At 68.6% G+C, this 19,579-nt stretch overlaps 6 protein-coding genes across 6 annotated transcripts; 2 read left to right on the forward strand and 4 right to left on the reverse strand.

Moving 5' to 3' along the window:
- Positions 1 to 3,100: 3,100 nt before the first annotated feature.
- FA09DRAFT_347461 (alpha/beta-hydrolase) lies at positions 3,101 to 5,327 on the reverse strand. Its single transcript, XM_025744806.1, has 2 exons — positions 4,054 to 5,327; positions 3,101 to 3,998 (listed from the first exon to the last, which is right to left on the reverse strand). The coding sequence occupies exons 1-2, from the start codon at positions 5,146 to 5,148 to the stop codon at positions 3,183 to 3,185; spliced, it is 1,911 nt and encodes a 636-aa protein (XP_025594730.1). The 5' UTR covers positions 5,149 to 5,327; the 3' UTR covers positions 3,101 to 3,182.
- A 3,761-nt stretch (positions 5,328 to 9,088) lies between these two features.
- Positions 9,089 to 11,432, forward strand: FA09DRAFT_332961 (alpha/beta-hydrolase). Its single transcript, XM_025743662.1, has one exon. The coding sequence runs from the start codon at positions 9,139 to 9,141 to the stop codon at positions 11,164 to 11,166; it is 2,028 nt and encodes a 675-aa protein (XP_025594731.1). The 5' UTR covers positions 9,089 to 9,138; the 3' UTR covers positions 11,167 to 11,432.
- On the reverse strand, positions 11,415 to 12,760 carry FA09DRAFT_332962 (hypothetical protein). Its single transcript, XM_025743663.1, has 2 exons — positions 12,381 to 12,760; positions 11,415 to 12,322 (listed from the first exon to the last, which is right to left on the reverse strand). The coding sequence occupies exons 1-2, from the start codon at positions 12,503 to 12,505 to the stop codon at positions 11,473 to 11,475; spliced, it is 975 nt and encodes a 324-aa protein (XP_025594732.1). The 5' UTR covers positions 12,506 to 12,760; the 3' UTR covers positions 11,415 to 11,472.
- Positions 12,761 to 12,923: 163 nt separating this feature from the next.
- On the forward strand, positions 12,924 to 14,221 carry FA09DRAFT_332963 (hypothetical protein). The gene is made up of 3 exons (XM_025743664.1): positions 12,924 to 13,193; positions 13,322 to 13,628; positions 13,688 to 14,221. Exons 1-3 carry the CDS (start codon positions 12,978 to 12,980, stop codon positions 14,164 to 14,166), a joined length of 1,002 nt encoding a protein of 333 aa, XP_025594733.1. The 5' UTR covers positions 12,924 to 12,977; the 3' UTR covers positions 14,167 to 14,221.
- A 55-nt stretch (positions 14,222 to 14,276) lies between these two features.
- FA09DRAFT_363701 (hypothetical protein) lies at positions 14,277 to 15,378 on the reverse strand (the record flags this gene model as incomplete). Its single annotated transcript, XM_025745619.1, has 3 exons — positions 14,277 to 14,617; positions 14,682 to 15,042; positions 15,099 to 15,378. 3 exons carry the CDS (start codon positions 15,376 to 15,378, stop codon positions 14,320 to 14,322), a joined length of 939 nt encoding a protein of 312 aa, XP_025594734.1. The 3' UTR covers positions 14,277 to 14,319.
- Positions 15,379 to 15,909: 531 nt separating this feature from the next.
- On the reverse strand, positions 15,910 to 18,358 carry FA09DRAFT_332965 (DUF1751-domain-containing protein). Its single transcript, XM_025743665.1, has 6 exons — positions 18,076 to 18,358; positions 17,111 to 17,320; positions 16,932 to 17,052; positions 16,752 to 16,829; positions 16,565 to 16,680; positions 15,910 to 16,503 (listed from the first exon to the last, which is right to left on the reverse strand). The coding sequence occupies exons 1-6, from the start codon at positions 18,270 to 18,272 to the stop codon at positions 16,053 to 16,055; spliced, it is 1,173 nt and encodes a 390-aa protein (XP_025594735.1). The 5' UTR covers positions 18,273 to 18,358; the 3' UTR covers positions 15,910 to 16,052.
- Positions 18,359 to 19,579: the final 1,221 nt, after the last annotated feature.

The following is a 19,579-nucleotide window of genomic DNA, read 5'->3' on the forward strand; positions in this document are numbered from 1 at the left end:
GCAGAGATCTCTCCGCTGCGCGAGGGCGTGCGCAGCGGCGCTGCGTGTGGCTTTCGGACCCCGACGGCACCTCTGCCCCGCGACGCGCCCCTGCGAGCGCAGGCACGGCGCCTGTGTCGGCAGGAGCGCCGGCGCCGCGCTGCGCTGCGGCGCCTGCACCGAAGCCGCGCTCGACGCCCAGCGCGTTGGAGCGTGCAAACATCGCCCATGCACCTCTCTCGTCAGCACCCAGCGCCCAGCAGCGCGATCAGCGCTCGCCAAACGATCGTCCTTCCCACGCCGGACCCCCATTTGGCGAACGGTGCGGTGGCCGCTGAGGTTGGCGCTGATGGGAACAGCACCCCAGAGCATCTCAGCGTCGGCGCGGCCCGCCTGCGCGCGCTACGTCGCATTCGATCCCCTCCTTCCCTCGAGCGTTCCTGACATGCCTCTCTCGCCTCTCGGAGCCGCACGTCTGCGACGTAAGCTAATTCTGCGGCGCCGTCAATCAGCACGCAGCCGCGACAGCGGCACGCCCAGCGCGCCCAGCATGGCGCAGCCCCGCCGCTGCCGCACGTGTCGGAGGCCCTCAGCCTCAGCGCCATGCTGCACCCAGGCGCCTCGGATGGAGTTGGACTCCAGATGCATCATCTGAGTCAAGTCGGCGTGTGTGCCTGGCGAGCACGCGGCACGCATGCAGCGCCTGGCGTGCTCTCGCCGCGAGGCGACGCCCCCTGTCGCGCGCTTTCGGCTGCGCGGCAGTCTTGTTGCGGCAGAAGCAGCACGTCGACACGTCGGCCGCGGCCAGCACGCTCTGCCGAGCAGCACGGCGATACTCGCCCCTGCGTCCAGCTCGATAGACATGCTCGGCTGCGGCGACGGCGGCCGCCCAGCGTGGGGCGTCGACGATGCGGTCTTCGAGCGCGGCGATACTCGACGGCGCAGCGTGCAGCGAAAATGCAAATCTCGACACGCGCGCGCGCGCTCGGCGGGCACGCAGCAAGGATGCAGGCCTGGGCCCTGGCCGCCGCCCGTGCCGCCGGCCGCGGTGACTGCACTGCAGCAGCGGCCTGGACCTCTCGGCGTGCGCCATCTGCACCGCTGCATGCCGCAGCCGTGCAGCGGCGCCGATGCAGCAGCAAAGCATCAAGGCGTGATGCCTCGCTGCAGCTCCTGCGCTTTTGAGCCCTCCTGCAGAGGCAGCTGCTTGGAAATGCTGCAGTCTGCCGTTGCGACTGCGAGGTGGTGCTGCTCGCTCGCCGGACCGCCTGCCTCCGGCGAGCGGGGCCGTCGGCGGCGGCGTTTGGAGCGGCGCAGCGCGCAGAGCAGGCCGCCCATCTGCCTCTGTATCTGCCCAGCTGCAGGAGAGGAGGCATCGCACGCCCGGATGCCGTGTACCACAGCCGCTCAACGCCGCCTCGCATGCCGCCTACGCACCCTTGAACGCACCGACGTAAGCCGTCGCCCGCGAGCGCCGGTGGTCCAGGCGCAGCTCCCGATGCCGGTGTCGCCCTGTGCGGCACGGCCTCCTGCGTGCTCCACCATGGCGCTCGCACGTCCGCGCATCGCACCCCTCCCGGCGTCCGGCTCCGCCCACGTTTGCCGCTCAGCCTGCGACGTGGAGCAGCGCCGCCTCAATGATCAAGGCAGAAGGTTCGGCGGCCGTCGCCTGCGCCGTCGAGCACGCAAGTGCGACACCCGCCGATCCCCTCCGAGCGCCCCCTCGACGCCCGGGTGCTGTTGTGCCGCAGCGTCCATCTCGCACTCGCTGCCGATCCCGCCGCATCCGCATCCAGCGGCGCTCGACGGCGCAGAGCATATCCGACGCGGAAAAATCGCAGCCCTCGTCGGTCCGGAGCGGCCCCGAAGGCGTGAGCGAGCGATAATGCGGCGGCGGCAGGCGGGGCCGGAGGCAGCAGAGCAGCAGCGCGCAGCTCTGAGCCCTGCGCAGCGTTTACCCATCGCCCACCACCGCGCCGCACGCATGGCAGCCGATGCAGCACCATCGCCATCTGCTCAGCGAGGCACCGCAGCGCAGCACAGCAGCAGTCGCTCAGGGGCAGGCGAGAGACGCGGTGCGGCCGGCTGAACGCTGCGACGCTGCCTCTGCACGCTGCGCCTGCGCTGCAGCGCGGCGGCAGAGGCCGAACGAAGCAGCGCTTCGCCTGCGCCTGCGCCAGCGTGCCCTGCACATGGGCGCTGTGGCTTGGCGCTAGCGCAGAGGGCCCGCGCCAGGGCGCGCTAACGCGGCTTCCACTGCATGGAATGCGACGAGCCGTGCCTTGCCCTCGCACGCGTCCGTGGCGCCGCCGCGGGAGCGCAGGGTCTCCTTCAGCGCCGAGCGCTCTGAGCGCTGGAGCGGAGGCGGCGGGGGTGTCAACCTACACCTCCCTCTTGCTCTTGGACAAGCTCAGGCTGAGTGCGAGGTGCGCAGCTGCAGTGCGGGGAGCGCCGCATGCGCCGCAGCGGAGCCATCGCCGTCGGCGCTGGCGCCGGGCGGGCCGCACCGACCCAAAGCATCGCCGACGAGCAGGCTGGGAGCAGGGGCTGGCATGCGTCTGGCGGCGCGGTCATCTCCCGGCCGAGTGAGAGGGGCAGGGGCGTCCCGAACGCTGCAATCCGGGAGCCAGGCACACTCCGCCAGCAGGAGGGCAAACGCAGCGGGCGCACTCGGGCGCAGCATGTCCCGCACTCCCGCTTGAGCAGTGTGCACGGCCCAGCTGCTGGGCGTGCGGTCCACGCCGCTTGACAACCCTTCCGCTGCCCCTTCCTGGCACGAGCTTGAGATGACCCTGTCGCGTCTGCGCGACAGGAGTATGACGGGTTCGACGAGCGATGAGCTCTCGGGACGGCTGGGGAATCAGCCCAAGGATGTGCTGCGGCAGGGGTTGCAAGCCACGCCTGCACGCCTGCGAACAGCGGGAGACAGCATGGCCTGCTTGCACCGGAGGCCAGCCTCGTCGAGCCTGACTCGTGAGCGTGGGCGGACACACAGCACTCTGCACCAGCAGCCACTGGCCTCCAACCCGGTGCCGTTTGTGAGTTTGCCACGTCGTGTACGGGAGCGTCATGCCGCCACCCAGACAGCGACACCGCAGCATTCTCGCCACATGACATCTCAGAGCAAGGTATTTGATTGGCCGCCGCAAGACTGCAGTGGCCATCCGTCTCGGCGCGAGCGGTGCATGTGAGCGGCGTCAAGCCTACGCCGGTGTGGACGTCTCGCAGGCTAGAGCGGCTGCTGAGGCATCCACGTCGACGAGCCAGCAGCCCATGCCGCGCCAAAAGTGACGCTGGCGGGCGCCGCCGTTCCAGATCGGACACAGGCTCGCGTGAGAGGCGTCCTGCAAATGGAAGACCTCCCAGCGGTCGGGAGGTGGAAGCGCCGGAGGCGCCGGTGCGGTAGCTCGCGATGCAGGCGCAGCGAAGAGTGACTCCTCGTCTGGCACAGCATGACGCAGTCTGTTGGACAGCAGCGTCGCGGCACGCGAGAAAGTGTGCCAGAGCGCGCCGCTGTCCGCAGAGGACTTGGCAGAGAAGGCGACGTCCAGGCTGGGCGCGAGGTGCTGCTCGGGCAGGTGGAGCGAGTGCAGGCAGGACACTTGCTCGCAGCTGCCCGGATGGTACTGCGATGCGAGCGGCACGACGCCGTCGTTGGCGTACCAGGCTTCATGCTCATGCTCGGATGCGGCCGTCGCCAACTTCTCGTCGAGCTCCTCAAAGGCAGGCATCAGAGGCTGCTGCGGTCCGGGCGAGCTGTAGCCCGAGTCGTCGTGCGGACGCCTTGTCGCTGCTCGCCGCGAAGCGTCGAGGAGCGCATTGCCGGCACTGTGGTCGGAAGAGCCTGGGAAAAGCTCGGAGGGACGGGCGACGGAGAAGTCGAAGCGGCCCAGGAGGCGCGACGTCAGCACCAACGGCGCGGTCGAGAGTGTCCACTGGAACGCTGTGGTAGGCTGGTGCATGCGCGGCCGAGGTGCGCTCTCGCTCGTGCCGAGAGCCTCGACAGGCTCTGTCATGTACTGTTCGCAGGTGATCAGTTTCGGCGGGGCGAAACGTCGCATCGAGACTACGCACGCAAGCAAAGGAGCGGAACCAAGTCGGCGCATGTCTCCCTTGCTCTGTCCCGACGATCCATGCCTCGGGCTCCTCTTGCTCGCAGCGGGCACGCTCGCCCAGCGTGCAGTCCCATGGCGCGCAGTCGCGGCCCTCTGCCCATTCGCTGCGCCAGAGATTGCCCAGCAGAGACGGCAGTCCCCAGCCTGCGCGCCAGCTCCATCCCCGGCCAGACACACTCGGCGGTGCTTCTGCCTGCGCAGTGCTGCCAATGCTGCTGTCGACGAGCTCCGCATGAGATCGTGCACCTGAGAAGGCCCAGGCGTCGGCCTGTGGGTCGGGAAGGACGCGACGTGCAGCAGCAAAGTGCGCGCGCAAGAAGACGGCGAGATGCACCGTCTTGGCGAGCATGTCGCCGGCGCTCAGGAAGCGGACTGCAGGCGAGGGCGACGGCTGCTCTCCGAGCAGATAGACGAGTGGTGTGCCGCGCAGCGGCGAGGAGATCGTCGTGATGGAGCGGACCATGTATGCCGCGCGCGATGGCTCGCCTGCAGGCGTCTCGATCTGGAGCACGTCGTCGAAGAAGCCGGCGTTGAGAAGGCTGCGCAGCTTCAGGATCGTGGCGCCGCCGAGCGAGTGCCCTACGAGATGCACAGGCCGCTCCGCGCTCCATGCAGCGTATGCGCCGCCTTGCGGCGGGTACGAGCGACCCCACCGCCCATGACCGTGCTCCGCCGCATGCGCCGCGCCATAGTCGACGGTGCCGCCACGCAGCGAGTAGAAGAGCTCGCAGGCGCGGTCGTGTATGCTAGACACGGGGCCGATAGGCGCCCAGATGACTCGGCGCGGCGCCTGTGGGGGCGATCCGGGGTGCTGCGGCCGCTTGCCATCTGCTGCAGCCCTCTGCGCTCGTCTGTGCTGCTCACCCAGCTGCATCTCCACGGCGAACTCGCCCCACAGGAAGCTCGACGCCGCGCAGAGGAAGCCCTCCACAATGACGAGTGGCGCGAGCTCGTGCTCCTGCTCTTCGCGCGGCGGCGGCGGCGGCGCTGCAACGCCGCGAGACGGCCCGGCGCCTGCATCGCCTGCCGCCCACGGGCTGTGTGTGCCGGCCATGCCCTCGTCCAGCGCTGGGTGTGGCGCAGTCCTGGGGCGTTGCGAGTGCGCCTGGCGGCTGCGTCACGCTGCTGCCGATGCGCTGTGGCCGATGTGCTGCGGTCAGGTGTGCGCGTCTCGCGGCACGAGTGCGCCGTGCGGTGCTGAGCTGTGCGGTGCTTTGAGGTGATGTGGTCGCAATGCAGCCTGTCGCCGACGCTGACGAGCGTGCGCGAAGATCGTAAGGTTTGCGCGGCCCGGACTTAACGGCGGCAAGCTGATGATGCGGAGCGCCGCCGGACACATCCGCGGGATCGCCGCCGCAGATCGCCGCCGCCGCCGCCGCCGCCGCTCCTGCCGCCGGCGATCTTGATAGTGACGCCTCGCCTCCGAATCGCCTCCCTCGCCATCCCTGGCGCCGCACGATGGCATCGTCGCGTCTCGAGAGCAACCGGCAAGGACGCCAGAGCATAAGACGAATCTCTGCAGAGCCACTTGCTTACCGTGCCCTGCTTCTCTGCCAGACTTTGTGCTCGCGCGAGCGTCAGTCGCAGGCACACGCCGCGCGCGCGAGCAACTGCGGACAGCCGGCGCCTGCTGTACGAGGCGTGCAACGGGTCCGAGTGGCAATTTTTCCCGTTCGAAATCCCCCGGATAGACTCACGAGTGGCCCGCCGTTCTCAGAAGCCCCTGTCCAGCCGCGCACCCGGTGTGCACGACGCCTCTATGTGTGTGCGTGCAGCGGCGATCAGCTGCGTACATGGACGAGTGTCCCACTACGCGGCGCCAAGCGAATGCACGGCTGCTACCTCTATATAATCCCCCTTCCTATTCGTCTCAAGGATTCGACGTAGCTTACTCCCAGTCTGGGAGCTGGCAGGAGTGCGAGTCTCATATGCCGGGTCGGAGGCGCATCAAGGCGGGCAATACGCCTGTCGCGTTTCGAAGTAGCGACGAGTCCCGAGGAAGGGGTCATGTTCCGTTCGAAGGCGCTGCTGATCGTGTACAGACCTAGCTCTTCCATGGAGCTTCTGGAAGACAGCCTGAGCACTTTGAATGGTCACTGTGTTCACCTGGCGCTTCCTTTCGCGCTGGGAGACAACGCGTGGCTCGCTCCGCGCCATCGAGCTCAACGTCAGCCCTCGAGCGCTGCTGTGAGGCTTGCTGGTGCCGGTGCACAGCTAGCCGCACTCAGACTCCCAGGCACAGGCACAAAGTGCATGCGCATCGCTGCTCTCCGTCCGCATCGACGACGGTACATTTGACGCATGGCAAGTGCGCCTCGATGCGGCGCCAACGCGTTCGCCTCGCTGCTTTCACAGGAGGACGGCGCCTCGCGCTGCTGCCGCATGAATGGCGACTCGGCACACCAGGACGCCGTAGCAGATGCAGCGTCAGTAGCGCCTCCAGGTGAGCGAGATCGACGACGGCGACGTGGTGCGGCGCGGCCTCTTGCCGGGGTGCGCAGGCGCCAGATGATGCTGCTCGGCAGCGGACGCGGGCGCGGAGCTCAAAGGCAGCCGGCGCTCTCACGCAAGCGCCTTCGCGCCAACGCGGCGGCGCAACCACAAGCGCTTCTGCCTTCGTTCCAGCCGCATCGCGGCCCCGACTCAGCCTCTGCAGCTGCCGAACGAGCTGCTCCGCATGACAGCGGCAGGCCCCGCCCGCTCGCAGCCAGCATACGGCGATGGCGGCTCGGCAAGGCCGGTGCGAAGCTCCGTGCGGCGTGCAGCCCGGCGCATAGCGTCACTGCGTCAGCGCGGACGAGCACGGGCCCGTCACACCACGACAGCGAGCCAAGCAGGCACAAATTGAGCCCGATGGACGCTGGCAGACGCCAACACTGTGCAAGCTTGTCTGCGCCATCGCCGGCGAGCGCGGTGGGGACACGAGGAGCTGGTGCTGGACGATGCGCTCAGACGTGTGCGGAGATCGCACCTCGCGGTGTGATGAGGAATAAGCATTTTGCAGCCCATCATCGCGGCTCCATCTGCGAGACGGCTTGTGCTGGGCGCCTCGCTGCCCCTGGGCCCTGACGCACGCCTCGTTGTGCCTGCGCGCCTGCTGCGCCCTAAGCGGCGCCGGCATTCGCTATTCTTATTCACGCTACGACAGCAAGTCAACGCAAGGGATCGGCGGCCACGCGGGGCAGGGTGCGCTGATCCGCGAGATGCGAGATGCGGTCTGCAGACAGCAGCCGTGCTGCCGCCGGCAGTGCTGCTGTGCTGAGTGCATCTGCATCCGAGACGGCAAGCAGCGGCGAACGGAGCGCAGAGATGCCTCCGCCTGCGGCTGAGCGGCCGCTGCGTTCATGCCGCAGCCGCTCGAGCACGCGCCGGGCACGCGGCAGCGCAGGCGCTAGCAGCGCGCCGATGCCCTTCTAGCACGCCCGCTGGCGTGCTCCTCCATCACCATCATCCGCCGTGCCGCTCATGTCACGCAAACAGCACCGTGTCGTTCCCGCGCTGAGCGTTGTGCCGTCGAGCGACAGTTCTACCTAGCGCGCACGGCCGGCGGAGGGCCTTGGGCGCTGCTCGCCGTTGCCAACGCGTCGCGACGTGAGAGGAGCGCGTCGCTGGGCCGCGGGCTGCCTCTGAAGCGGCTGAGACGCGAGCCTTGGAGGCAACGCAGTGCAGCGCTCTTGCCGTGCTGCGGGTCTGCGACGGAAGCAGCGAGACGAACCATTTCTACATCGCAGGGCGTGAGGAGGATCGGCTCGGCACAGCAGCACCCATCCTCGCTCGGCACGGCCTCTTTGCGCTGCAGGATCAGCCGCGCGCGCATGAACGGCGCGTAGGCTTCCTTTCCGCCTGCCGCAGCGGAAGCAGACGCCGCCGCCGTCGCTGGGGCCAAGCATCCGGCGGCACGGCGCCAGCACGGCGCCAGCATGCCTGTGCCCAACAAGCAGCGCGGCTGCGCTATGCTTGGCTGCTCTCGCTTGCCCTCCTGAGACGTCGAGTGAAGGTCTCGTCGCGCGAGCAAGCGCGGCAGTTGATGAGGTGCCGCGCACCGCAACAACGGGCGCGCTGCAGCGCAAACTCTACGCCTGCCCCTGCGCTGATGCGTTGTTCCATCTCTCGCTGCTTCACGGACAGCAGACGAGAAGCAAGATGCGGTCAACTGGACGTCGTTCAGGCCGAGCTCGTCGTTTGAGACGGGAAGCTGATGCGTTCTGCTCCTGCGGGCAGCGCTAGGCAGGGCCCGCGCTTCCCCGCGCGTGCCAGCGCCAGGTGCGGCTCGCCCGCCGAGGCAGAGTAGATGCAGCCGGCCTCCCAGCAGCGCTGCAGATGCAGCTCGCGACGCTCACGGGCACATGTCAGGGCGGAGTAGTGCGTAGCTTGCTGCCGCACCACGCTGAGCGCGAGAGCATCGGGAGCGCCGCAGCAGCAGCCGCGGTTGCGCCGCGCCGTCTTCGCTAGCGTGCTGCCGAGACAGAGCGTCGCTTTGGCGCCGGCGCGCGTCCACGCCGACACCTCGCACGGCCGGGGGCAGGCGCGAGGTGAAAGAAGGCTCGCGAGCCTAGCAGCATCGCAGCACGCAGTCAGCGACGCACGGCGCACCACGGCACCGGGACAGCGGCGACGGCCGCGAGGATGAAGGCCGCAGGCGCACACGCCCCTCTCGGTGTGTGCCCTCTGCCGCCTCGCCGGTGCGCCCCCTGAGAAGTGTTCCATGCACTGCCCTCCGGAGGCACGCCGCCAGCGCAAGCGCAAGCGCGGCGCTGCGTCTCACAGTCCGGCGGCAGTTGAGTGCTCTTCACCTTGCCGAGGGCCGGGTGCCGCTGCCACACACATCTGCGCTCTGGTGCCTGCAGCGCTCCGAGCATGGGCAGCAGGTGCAGGCCGGCACGGGCAGCACACCTCCTCGCCCCAGGGCTGCGCGCTGGCTCCGTCCCTACTTATAAGCAGCGCTGCTCGCCGCGTCTGCCGCTGCTCTCGCCATCACTCCCTGCTGTGTGCATCCCCCACTCTCCTTTCATTCCCTCCGTCTCTCCTCTGGAAACCTGCTACGATGCGCTTCAGCGTCCTGGCCACGCTCGGCCTCGCCGCCGCTGCGGCTGCCTCGCCGGCGCCGCGCATGGAGCACCGCCGTGCGCCCGCGCCCGAGCCGCTGCTCGGCAACCTCGAGAACAGCGCCAACGTGCTCGGCGCCGCCATGACGAACCTCGCCGGCGCCGCGCTGCGCCTGGCGCAGGTGCCGCTGTCGCAGGCCAAGGCCACGGCCGACAACGTGCGCGCCGCGTTCGGCGGCGACCCCAAGCTGCCGCAGGGCTCCTTCAACCTGCCCAGCATCGACTCGTCCAACGGCGGCTATGTCGGCGGCCTCGTCGGCGGCGTGCTCACGTCCTTCGGCGACGGCCCGACGGTGAAGCTGCAGCAGGGCAGCTACACGGGCCTGCGCTCCAGCCCGCTCTTCCAGCAGGAGTGGTTCTTCGGCGTGCCCTTTGCGCAGGCGCCGCTCGGCAACCTGCGCTTCCGTGCGCCGCAGAAGCTCGCCGCCGGCTCGGCGTCGCACAACGCCACGGCCGTGCCGCCGGCGTGCCCGCAGCCGAACAACTACATCCTGCACTTCAACGACGGCGACCCGGTCAACTACCGCAGCGAGGACTGCCTCAACCTCAACATCTACTCGCCCCTCGGCGCGAGCAACCGCCAGCTCGGCAAGCTGCCCGTGCTCTTCTGGCTCTTCGGCGGCGGCGAGATCGGCGGCAGTGCCAACTCGTACAACTCCACCGCCCTCGTGCTGCAGAGCATCCTGCAGGGCCAGCCGATCATCGTCGTCACGCCGCAGTACCGCGGCAACTCGTTTGGCTTCCTCGCGGGCAAGCGTGTCAGCGCCGGCGAGGGCGGCGCCGTCGTCAACGCCGGCCTGCACGATGTCACCGCGGCGCTCGAGTGGACGCGCGACAACATCGCCGCCTTCGGCGGCGACCCAGACAAGATCACCCTCGGCGGCCACTCGTCCGGCGCGATGAACGTCGGCGCCCAGATGCTCAAGGACGGCCGCGAGGGCGGCAAGCCCATCTACCGCAGCGCCATCATGCTCTCGGGCACCGGCTCGTCGCTGCCCGCGCCGCCGTCGGACAGCGACTTTGCCGAGGAGAACTACCAGCGCATCGCCGGCGCCGCCGGCTGCGGCTCGAGCCCGACGATTGACTGCCTGCGCGGCGTCGACGCCATCAAGCTCGGCGAGCTGGCCTTCTACCCGTCCAACACGCCCGACCCGTCGCTCTACTGGGTGCAGGGCCCCAAGTACTACGCCGGCAACCAGCCGTTCCAGGTGACGCAGGACGGCGTGTACCAGCCGCGCGGCGGCGCCTCGGCGGCCATCCGCGCCGGCAAGTGGCCCGACGTGCCGCTCTTCATCGGCAACGCGCGCGACGAGGGCACCATCTTCGTGTCGCGCGTCATGGACGCCGCCGGCATCCACAACAACGTCAAGACGATCGGCTTCACGGACCCCAACCAGGCCGGCGTCGACGCGCTCGTCGACCGCATCCTCGATGCATACAAGGACGTGCCGCGCGAGGGCGCGCCCTACTGGCCCGGCTACTCGAGCCCCAACTCGCGCCTCGGCGCCGGCAACCAGTACGAGCGCCTCGCCTCGATCCTCGGCGACTTTGCCTTCCAGAGCAAGCGCCGTGCGCTCCTCGACCTCTACACGGGCCGCAACGGCCTGCGCGGCCTCAGCTCGCCCGTCTGGTCGTACCAGTTCAACGAGACGTACGCCGCGCCCGACGTCAACAACCAGGTCGGCGCGACGCACGGCGCGGACCCGCCGTTCTGGTTCGGCGCCTACAACTTCGTGCCGGCGCGCCTCGCCGCCATGTCGGCCGGCACGCAGGCGAGCAAGAGCCTGGCGGCCTTCGTCAGCACGTCGAACCCCAACGCGCTCGGCAACCTCTTCTGGCCGCGCTACACGGCCGCCAGCCCGCGCCAGATGAACTTCCAGGGCCTGTCGAACATCATCGGCGACGACTTCCGCCCGCAGATGAGCATCTTCGCCGAGCCCGACGCGGCGCGGATGGCGCGCGTCTAGGACGCTCGTCGCGTGCCTCGCCCTGCTGCATCTCCCTCTCCCTTCGCCTTCTCTCTCCCCAGGCGCCGCCCTGTCTTTGGGCTCGCTCTTTTCCCCGTCTGCCGTCACTCTTTGGCCCTCTTGTAATACCTGCTCTCGCCGCGCTCGCCAGACGCGCGCCCTCTGCTCGCTGGCGGCCTACTCACACAGCACACACGCGACCACACATACTCAGACACACAGCCACGCCTGGCTGCCCCGTTCCATCACTGGAATCGATTGATGGCACCACACGCTCCTGTCTGGGAAGTTGTGCCTCGCTGCCGGCTACCGCAGGATCTTGCGTCCGGGCAGGTTGCGGCGCAGGATCACACGGCCCGACCCATGCGGCGGCGGCGGAATGGCGCCGCGATGGTGGGCAACGCGCAGCATCCACATGCGGCGCAGGTCGGCGGGCATGTGGACCTCGCGAGCGCGCGCCTGGCGACGCAGCAGCGCACGGTAAGAGAGCACCGTCGGCGGCGGGTACTCGACCTCGGGCGGCTCGGGCAGCGACACGATAGCGGTGCCGTCGTGGTACGGCGGCATGCGCTGCGCTAGGTGCTGCGTCCACTGCCCGCCAAGGCGCGCCACGCAGACATGCATCTGCGGTGAAAGCGGCGGCCAAGCGTTGACAGGCACAAGAAGGCCCCGCTCGTCGTCGGCCAGGCTGGCGTCGTACTCGCGAGGTGGTGCCAGCGCGGCAGCCTCTTCGGCCAGGCTGAACGACGGCGAGACGGAGCGCGGCTCCTGCTTGAGCGAGTCGGGCGGCGCCCAGGGGTGCAGCTGCGACGCGGCCGGCGCCGTACCCTCAGCGAGCGGCGGCGGTAGCGGCAGCGGCAGCGGCGTTGATCGCGCAGCAATCCGGCCCTCGTCGGTGCCGGCGAGCGGCTCAGCGCGCAGACTCGGATCGAGCCAAAGCTCGTGCTGTGGTGCCGGAGGCGCCGGACGCAGGCGCATCGGTACTGCCGAGAGAGCCGAAAGCGCCTCAAAACGGCGCGGCGGCGACGGCGGACGCAGGTGCGGCTGCGGCGCAGCCACGAGAGCCGAAAGAGCCTCGAAGCGGCGCGGCGGCGACGGCGCGCGCAGAGGCGGCTGCGGCACAGACGAGGGGCCCGCACGCATGAAGTCGTCGAAGCTGGCGAGAGCGTGGGTGAGCCGATCAGATGAAGCGCCCGTGTGGCACAAGCACGCACAATGAGTCAAAGGCCAGATCGATGGCGCGTTCGTGCAGCGAGGCAGGGAACGCATGATGCGCAGCGCTCGACGCAGCAGGCGGCGCCTGCGGCCTGGACGAGCCGCGCTGTGCGGGCGGCATCATGGCTGCGAGCTCCAGTGAAGAGCTGAGGAGAAGCGAGAGCCGGCGGCAGAGCGGGCGTGCGCAGAGTTGTCGCCGTGGAGGGTGCGAGGTGCGGCGTGTGCGTGTCCCGCGGCAGCGCGCGATGCGTAGCGTCACGCAGCGCTTCGATGCTCAGCACTGGCAGAAGAGCAGTACAGCCGAGCAGCAGACAGATGCAGAGATGCGGTGCTGCTGTTGGACGGCTGGCGAGGGCGCCGAGAGCGGGCGGTGGAGGTGTGGGGAGAGGGAAGGCGCAGGTGTTGGCGCGCGCGCGTCGCGTCCGAGGCGCACTCAACACGCTGCGCCGCGCATCGGGCCTGCTGACTAAGCACATCGGGCGGCGCCCAGCCAAAATGTTGCCGGCGCTGCGCGGAGCTGCGCCTGTGCTGCGCCTGCTTTCCTTCCACTCCCACACCCTCACCCACCCCGCCGCCAACCCCGCATCCTGCCCGCCATGGCACTGCGCAACGTCATCCATCGCCGCCAGCACAAGGAGCGCGCGCAGCTGGCGCACCGCAAGAAGCTCGGCCTGCTCGAGAAGCACAAGGACTACGTGCTGCGTGCGCGCGACCACGAGAGCAAGAAGCTGCGTCTGCAGCGCCTGCGGCAGAAGGCCGCCACGCGCAACGAGGATGAGTTCTACTTTGCCATGGTCAAGGGCAAGCAGCACGTGAGTGCCCGTGCAAACACTCAGCCGCCGTGCCCGCGCGGGCAGTCTGCAGCGGTGGCGGCGCGCGGAACGTGGGGGAACACTGGCAACGGCGAGGTGCTTGCCCATGCTGACCAGATTGTACGCAGAACGGCGCACATCTGGCACACCGCGAGACGGAGACGGCGCTGCCGGTCGACGTCGTCGCCCTGCTCAAGACACAGGATGCCTCCTACGTGCAGGCGCAGCTGCGTGCCGAGACGAAGCGCATCGCCGAGCTGGAGCAGCGCATCGCATCTATGCTGCCGCATCTGCGTGCCGAATGGCTCGCCGACAAGCCCGAGCGTGCTGCCACGCTGCGTGCGGCCAATCTGCTGCCAGACGTTGTGCGCGAGGAGGGCACCGTTGGCGCGATGGGCAAGAAGACTGTGTGGTGTGAAGGCGGACGCGACGAGGGTGAGTGCAGACGCTGGCCAGCGTATGTCTTGCAGCTGCTCAGACGCGCGTGCCTGCAGTGCGCAAGTACAGAGCACCCGCTGCTTCTCTCGAGGCAGAGGCAGGGCCTTCGAGCGCAGGCAGCTCGAGCTCAAAAAGCAGAGGCAAGGCCGCCGCGGGCCGCTCGTCTCCGAAGGGCAAGAGCAAGGCCTCGGACGACGACTGGTCGGATGCGGACTCGGACTCGGACGCCAGTGCAGAGGCGAGCGGACCGCCAGGCTCGCGAGCGTTTGAGAAGCATGCCTCGTACCAGGTCTCGATGCTCGCTGCTCGGCAAGGGCGGCTAGCGGCGCTGCGCACCGCGGCCCACAAGCTGGAGACCGTGCGCGCACTCATGGCGACGCGCGGAGGCAACGCACGCAAGGTCTCGGCGCGTGAGGCGTCCGCCAAGGACGCAGTGGCGCGCGGCACGGTGACGAAGGGCGGCCTGGAGCTGCCTGCGGGCGAGGACGGCGAGCCGAAGCGGAGCTGGAAGTGGAGCAGCGAGCGGAAGCGGTAGAATCGATCGAGTCATCACGAGCAGTGTGTGCACAGGACGCAGCACGACATGGGGCGCGCGCAGGAAGAGGGGGGGGGGGGCGGTCGGCATGAGTGAGTAGCAGTCTCGGTCTTGAGTTGACACGTGTGGGCGTGGTGTCATGCCAGCTTGGCTTCACGCGCTGAAGCGGTTCAGCAGTCTTTGGAACATCTGGTCGAGACCTCTATTGAAAGCTGTGATCTGGTCGGCGTAGACCATGAAACGGCTGTTGAAGTTGACCTCGCCGGAGCCGCCGCGCACGAGCACCTCGATGTGGATCTGCGCGCTCGTATTGCCGCGCTGGGGCTCGACGTCGTACTGCGGCGCAAGCGCAGTGGCGACGAGCTCGAAGCCGGTGTCCGGGTCCGAGTCCGAGTCCGAGTCGACAGCAACAGCCGCAGTCGGAGGCGCAGGAGCACGCACGCGAGGAGGCCTGTTGCCATGCGGCAGTGTCAGTCACAGCTCAGTGCAGCGCAGCGCAGCGATGCCACACGTACGGCATCTCGACGTTCTCGTTGACTTGATGAAACTGCATGCCAGGCGTGCTGCGCATCGAGCTGACGCAGCTGGCAGCGCGAGCGTGGCCGGCCTCGTAGAGCGTCTCCATCGGCTGCTGCTGTCCGCGACGCGAGACCGACGGCGCACGGCTGACGCTGCGGTGAGCGACACTGCCTGCGCGCGGCGCCAGGAGGCTGCGAATGGCCGACGGCGCGCGAGAAGGTGCGCGAGAAGGCGCGCGAGAAGGCATGCGAGAGGGCGCACGGGAGGAGAGCGTCTTGGTCAGGCTCGCGCCGACCGAGGCTGAGCGCGCTCGTCCCGCCGGCGTCGCCGACTTGCGGAAGGGCATCGGCGTGGACACTGCAGCGACGTCGTCAGTCGCAGCTCGGCTCGGCTTGCTTCACGGTCTCACTCACTGCGAGACATGCTGCTGCGCGGCCGGGCAGGGATGTCGACGGTGCCGGCGCGCGTGCGGAGCGGTCCGATGCTGCTTGCGCGGCTGGAGCTCGACGGGCGCACGCTCATGGAGCGCTGGAAGATGGGCGCAGGCGTGGCGGAGGCGCCGCGCGGCAGTCGAGGAGCTGCATCGGGGTCGGGCTTGATGTAGGGCGCCGGCGCCGGCGTGGCCGACGGCACGCGGAAGGCGCGCGAGAGCGAGCCGTCGGGCGCGGGAGTCTGAGAGTTGCGCGACGTCATGATGCGAGTCGCTGTGCTAGGGCTCGTTGTGCGCGAAGAGCTTTGCGATGCGAGGAGCTCGATGTGCGGCCTGAAGAGTCGAGCGGAGGTGAGCGGGCAAGAAGAGATGAGGGAGGGAGCGGTGCCGCCTTAAGAGCGCGTCGCGCCCCGAGGACGCGTAGAGTGCGCACATGGGAACCGGGACGCTCTGCTGCTCCCCGCCTGCACCGGCCAGTCCGTCTCCTCCGCTATCGCCAGCAGCGCAGCCTCACTCCTGAGGCAGCAGGCATGAAGCGCACGCGGCAGTGGGGTCAGTCTGACGCGCGGTGCGCGCGCGGCGGCCCGCCGCGCGCTCCGACGGCTGCTCAGGAGCCGTTCCGATGGACGCGCTCGCGCCTCGCTCCTCGTGTCAGACAGGCGCTGCAGCCTCGCCGAGGTTGAACGTCTATGATTGCATGATGCGACTGGAGGCCATCAGTTCGTGAGACGGCCCACCACGACGGAGCACGAGCTCCGATAGGCGCTAAGATCTCTGGCGCCGTGCCATGGCGGCGGGAGCGAGCATCCATCCTCTCTTCAGAGTGCCGCCCGAGACCGATTGCCATCGCTTTGCCTTCGCAGCGGCGCAGTCCGATCGCAGCGTCCGTGGATGCTGAGCACCTCTAACCTTCGCGCCCAGCGCGGGCTAGTCCTTTTCATTTCCAGTCGTCGTCGTCATCCGCGGTTCTCGCGCCGATGTCACCCTCGCCTTCCAACTCTGCCGCGTCCTTGCGGTCACGCGACGGCCCGCCCTGTGGCGACGCTTGTGAGATGACGACGTCTGGCACGCGGACGTTCTGCGTTGGCAGCGATGCGGGCTCCGCTGCGCCTGCGCTGCTGCTGCCGCCAGGAGCGGAAGAGCCGGAGTCCTGCTTGCCGCTCGGCGCGCGCGAGTCGAGCGCCTTGAGCGCCATGGCACGGCGCCGTTCTGCCTCGGCACGCGCTCCGGCGCCGTTGCTGGCCGAGCTGGCGCCCGAGTTGGAGCGCCCGAGCTCGCGCCCGACGCCGAGCTCCACGTCGCCCAGCGCCGAGTACTCGTACGGGTGGATCACGCCCAGGCGCACCCAGATCGGGTACAGGAAGTTGGACAGCATGCCCACGGGCTTGCTGCAGGAGGCAGGGCGGCGTCAGACAGCGAGCAGGCTAGCTACGCTCCTCGCAGACGTACTGCATGAAGGGCGGGAACCACTGCACGAGGCTGAAGGTCTCGCTGCGGTCGCCGCGCGTGCCGTTGTCGTTGACCTTGAAGAAGCGCAGGTAGCCCCAAGAAATGAGCCAGCCAAACTTGGGGGCGCGGGGTGTCAGCCACTCTGCCCGTGAGAGCCGCGCAGATCGGCAGTGCGCGCTAGGCTCACTTGAATGAGAATCCAGGGCGACATGACGCCGAGGAGGCACATGACGTTCGACACCGTGACATAAGCCATCGGCAAGTCCTGTGCGCGAACAGCAAGTCAGCAAAGCGGAGCGCTGAGGCGATGGCATGCTTCGCAAGCTCTGGGACTGCTCGCGCCAGGTGCAGACGCGGCGGCACTCACGCGAACTCGGATCTTGACGCGCCCGGCGAAGAGCTGCACGCGGTGCTCTGGAATGATCTGCGCAAGGGCCACGAGGAAGGCAGTCTGCACCGCCTGCATGCCGTGGTACTGCGTCTGGAACCTGCGATGCGGCTTCTTCAGCTGAGCACCGTCAGCGCGGTCCCTCGTGGGCCACTCACATGCCAGACTCGATGCGCAGCACCGCGTACGCCACGACAGCCAGGAACCATGCCACCACGTTGCTCAGCACACCGACGATCAAGACGAACTTGATGAGCTCGGCTGCGCCCCAGAGCCGCTCGAAGTAGCGGCCCGCCAGCGGCAGGGCGACGATGGAGATGGCAAACTCCCAGATCGACGTCTCGACGAACATCGCTGTCACGAGCGTCCTGCGAAGCACAGACTGAGGTCAGCGGCAGCAGCGAGAAGAGGACCAAGAGCGTCACGCGGTACAGAGCCAGATGACCGCCGCTCTCGGCCTTCTACTCCGAGCAGAAGCGTGCGGGAGGGGTGCCTGCACGTCGCTGGATCGCACGTGCAGCAAGCAAAGGCCCGCAGAGGGGTGCCTGCACGTCGCTGGATCGCACGTGCAGCAAGCAAAGGCCCGCAAGTCTCCGCTGTCGCGAGTGCAGCACGACGACAACGAAGTCATTGGCTGCTTCGGGCTTGCAGAGCGTGCGATGGCGCTACAGGTGCGACTGTTGCGTGTCCCTGCAGAGCCTCACCATCGGCAACACGCTCGACGACACAGCTCGCAGCCTGCTTCCGCGCATGCCGGCCCGAGCCGGCGAGCCTGGCGTTCTCTTAAGCGCCTCAGCCGCTACACTACTAGACGCTGGATGCGGAATGCGCGCGCGCTCATGGACACCCGGGACGTCGGATGCCCGGCATCCTGACTTCCAGGCTGCATCGATGCTGCTGCCTCTGTCGCCCGAGCATCCGCAACACGTCCGCCATGCGCGCGGCAACGCAGCAGCAGCCTGCAAGGACGCCCATGCGCAGCCGTATGACCTCTTCAGTCGTTGCCGACTGTGCTCTCTACGCAAGCGCTCGCCTGGAACTTCTTCGAGGCAGCATGGCTGCGTGCCTCTCCACCCGCACCTCCCTGCCTGCTCGTGCGCTCGCGCCCTGCTCCGGCACTGACCATGGGCTGACGAAGCTGGTGCCGGGCACGATGACGAGGGCGTAGAAGAGCGGCATGCGCGGGCCGTGGAACTCGGGCGGCGCGGCAAACTGCGAGAGGAGCAGCGCGAGCAGCGAGCCGGCGACGAGGAGCGCACAGAGCACGCGCGTGCCGATGGGCAGCGAGAGCACGATGGCGGCGGGCGAGAGGACCGCCATGGTGGGAGAGCGGGGCGCCGTGCGGCGGGCCGGTGTGCGGGTGAGAGGGAGGAGGTGGTGGTGCGGACCGAGCTGTTGGATGCGCGCGGCACGCGAGGGGCTGTGTGTGCGCACAGACGGCAAGGCAAGGCAAGGCGCACCGTCGGCCGGCCCGCCGCGCAGGCGCGGGCAGCACCAAGCAGCGAAACTTGAAACACGTCGCGGTCCACCGCGTCGCTTCCTTCCAGCGCCAGCCTTTCGCGACGGTTCGGCATGCGAATCTCGTCGGCGGCACATACACCGCACAAGCTTGCCGTTCTGTCCTTGGTCTGCAGCGTCGTCAACCCAGCAACGCTAGCCGTCTGCGGCGATGGGTGCAGCACTAGGTCACAGCGCGCTTGCTCGCCGTCGCTCGCAGGCGTAAGCGTGGCCGGCCCGCCGTGCAGCGCGCGCGAGCGCAAGTTCGCCAAACGCGGCGCGTCAAATACCGCCGTCGCTCTCGCGAGCCGGCCGCCTGCCACCGCCCGAGCCAGGCGCTGCGCGAGCCCTCGCTGAGCCGCCTCGTCGCCGCTCCTCCGTCCCCACTCTGACTCTCCTTGCCTTCAGCTTCGTCCCACTGTCCACAGCCGTCGCGGCTGCTCTTCCTTCTCGCCTCTTCTCCCCTCTCCGGTTACGCACCCGCACAGCGGTATCGCTCTTCGTCGCGCTGCTCTGCCGTCTCGCGCCCTTCTCGGCGAACACTCTGCTGCCTGGCTGCGCTCCTCCGTCGGCATCCGCTCGGCGCCGAAAGTGCTTTCTCGAGCGCGTCACCGTCTCGCGTCTGTGCAAAGCGCATCGACGTCACTGCACACTGCCGCTGCGACTGCGAGACCGGCACGGCCGGCTAGTCTGCTCGCAGCGCTCGCGCCATGCCGCCTCTCGCGACCGCAGCGCAGGTCAACCTGCTCGTGTACCACTACCTCAAGGAGTCAGGTGCGTATCGTCTCCCTCTCGTGCTTTCGACGGCCGCTTCGCCGGTCTGCTGCAGGATCTCGACTGCCCAAGGAGATGTAGAGAGGATGCGCGCTGGCCCTTTGGGCTGACTGCTGGCTGGATTTCTCGCCGGCAATGCCGTGGGTCGCCTTCGGGCGATCTCATCCCGCCCTGAGGTTTCACAGCTCGTCCTGTTGCGGATGCCGACTGGACTTGCGCAGGCTCTCGAAGATTTGTCCACTTCTTCAGCGATCACTCAGCTGACGCGCTGCGTCTATCTATCAGGCTTCGCACACGCGTCCTTCTCCTTGCGACACGAAGCACGGCTTGACGAAGCGCCTCACGCGAACGAGGCT

Source organism: Tilletiopsis washingtonensis, assembly GCF_003144115.1.
Source record: "Tilletiopsis washingtonensis strain MCA 4186 unplaced genomic scaffold FA09scaffold_32, whole genome shotgun sequence".
In the NCBI taxonomy this organism is placed as follows: Eukaryota; Fungi; Basidiomycota; class Exobasidiomycetes; order Entylomatales; genus Tilletiopsis; species Tilletiopsis washingtonensis.

Coding starts and splice junctions, on each gene's coding strand:
- FA09DRAFT_347461 (XM_025744806.1), bottom strand. CDS start 5,148: ATGGCCGGCACACACAGCCCGTGGGCGGCAGGCGATGCAGGCGCCGGG. Junction 3,999..4,053: donor GGTTCCGCTCCTTTGCTTGC/GTGCGTAGTCTC, acceptor ACCTGCGAACAG/TACATGACAGAGCCTGTCGA.
- FA09DRAFT_332961 (XM_025743662.1), top strand. CDS start 9,139: ATGCGCTTCAGCGTCCTGGCCACGCTCGGCCTCGCCGCCGCTGCGGCT.
- FA09DRAFT_332962 (XM_025743663.1), bottom strand. CDS start 12,505: ATGATGCCGCCCGCACAGCGCGGCTCGTCCAGGCCGCAGGCGCCGCCT. Junction 12,323..12,380: donor GATCTGGCCTTTGACTCATT/GTGCGTGCTTGT, acceptor CGCTCTCGCCAG/CTTCGACGACTTCATGCGTG.
- FA09DRAFT_332963 (XM_025743664.1), top strand. CDS start 12,978: ATGGCACTGCGCAACGTCATCCATCGCCGCCAGCACAAGGAGCGCGCG. Junction 13,194..13,321: donor TGGTCAAGGGCAAGCAGCAC/GTGAGTGCCCGT, acceptor GATTGTACGCAG/AACGGCGCACATCTGGCACA. Junction 13,629..13,687: donor TGAAGGCGGACGCGACGAGG/GTGAGTGCAGAC, acceptor GCGTGCCTGCAG/TGCGCAAGTACAGAGCACCC.
- FA09DRAFT_332965 (XM_025743665.1), bottom strand. CDS start 18,272: ATGGCGGTCCTCTCGCCCGCCGCCATCGTGCTCTCGCTGCCCATCGGC. Junction 17,053..17,110: donor CTGCGCATCGAGTCTGGCAT/GTGAGTGGCCCA, acceptor GCCGCATCGCAG/GTTCCAGACGCAGTACCACG. Junction 16,504..16,564: donor TGGTTCCCGCCCTTCATGCA/GTACGTCTGCGA, acceptor TGCCTCCTGCAG/CAAGCCCGTGGGCATGCTGT.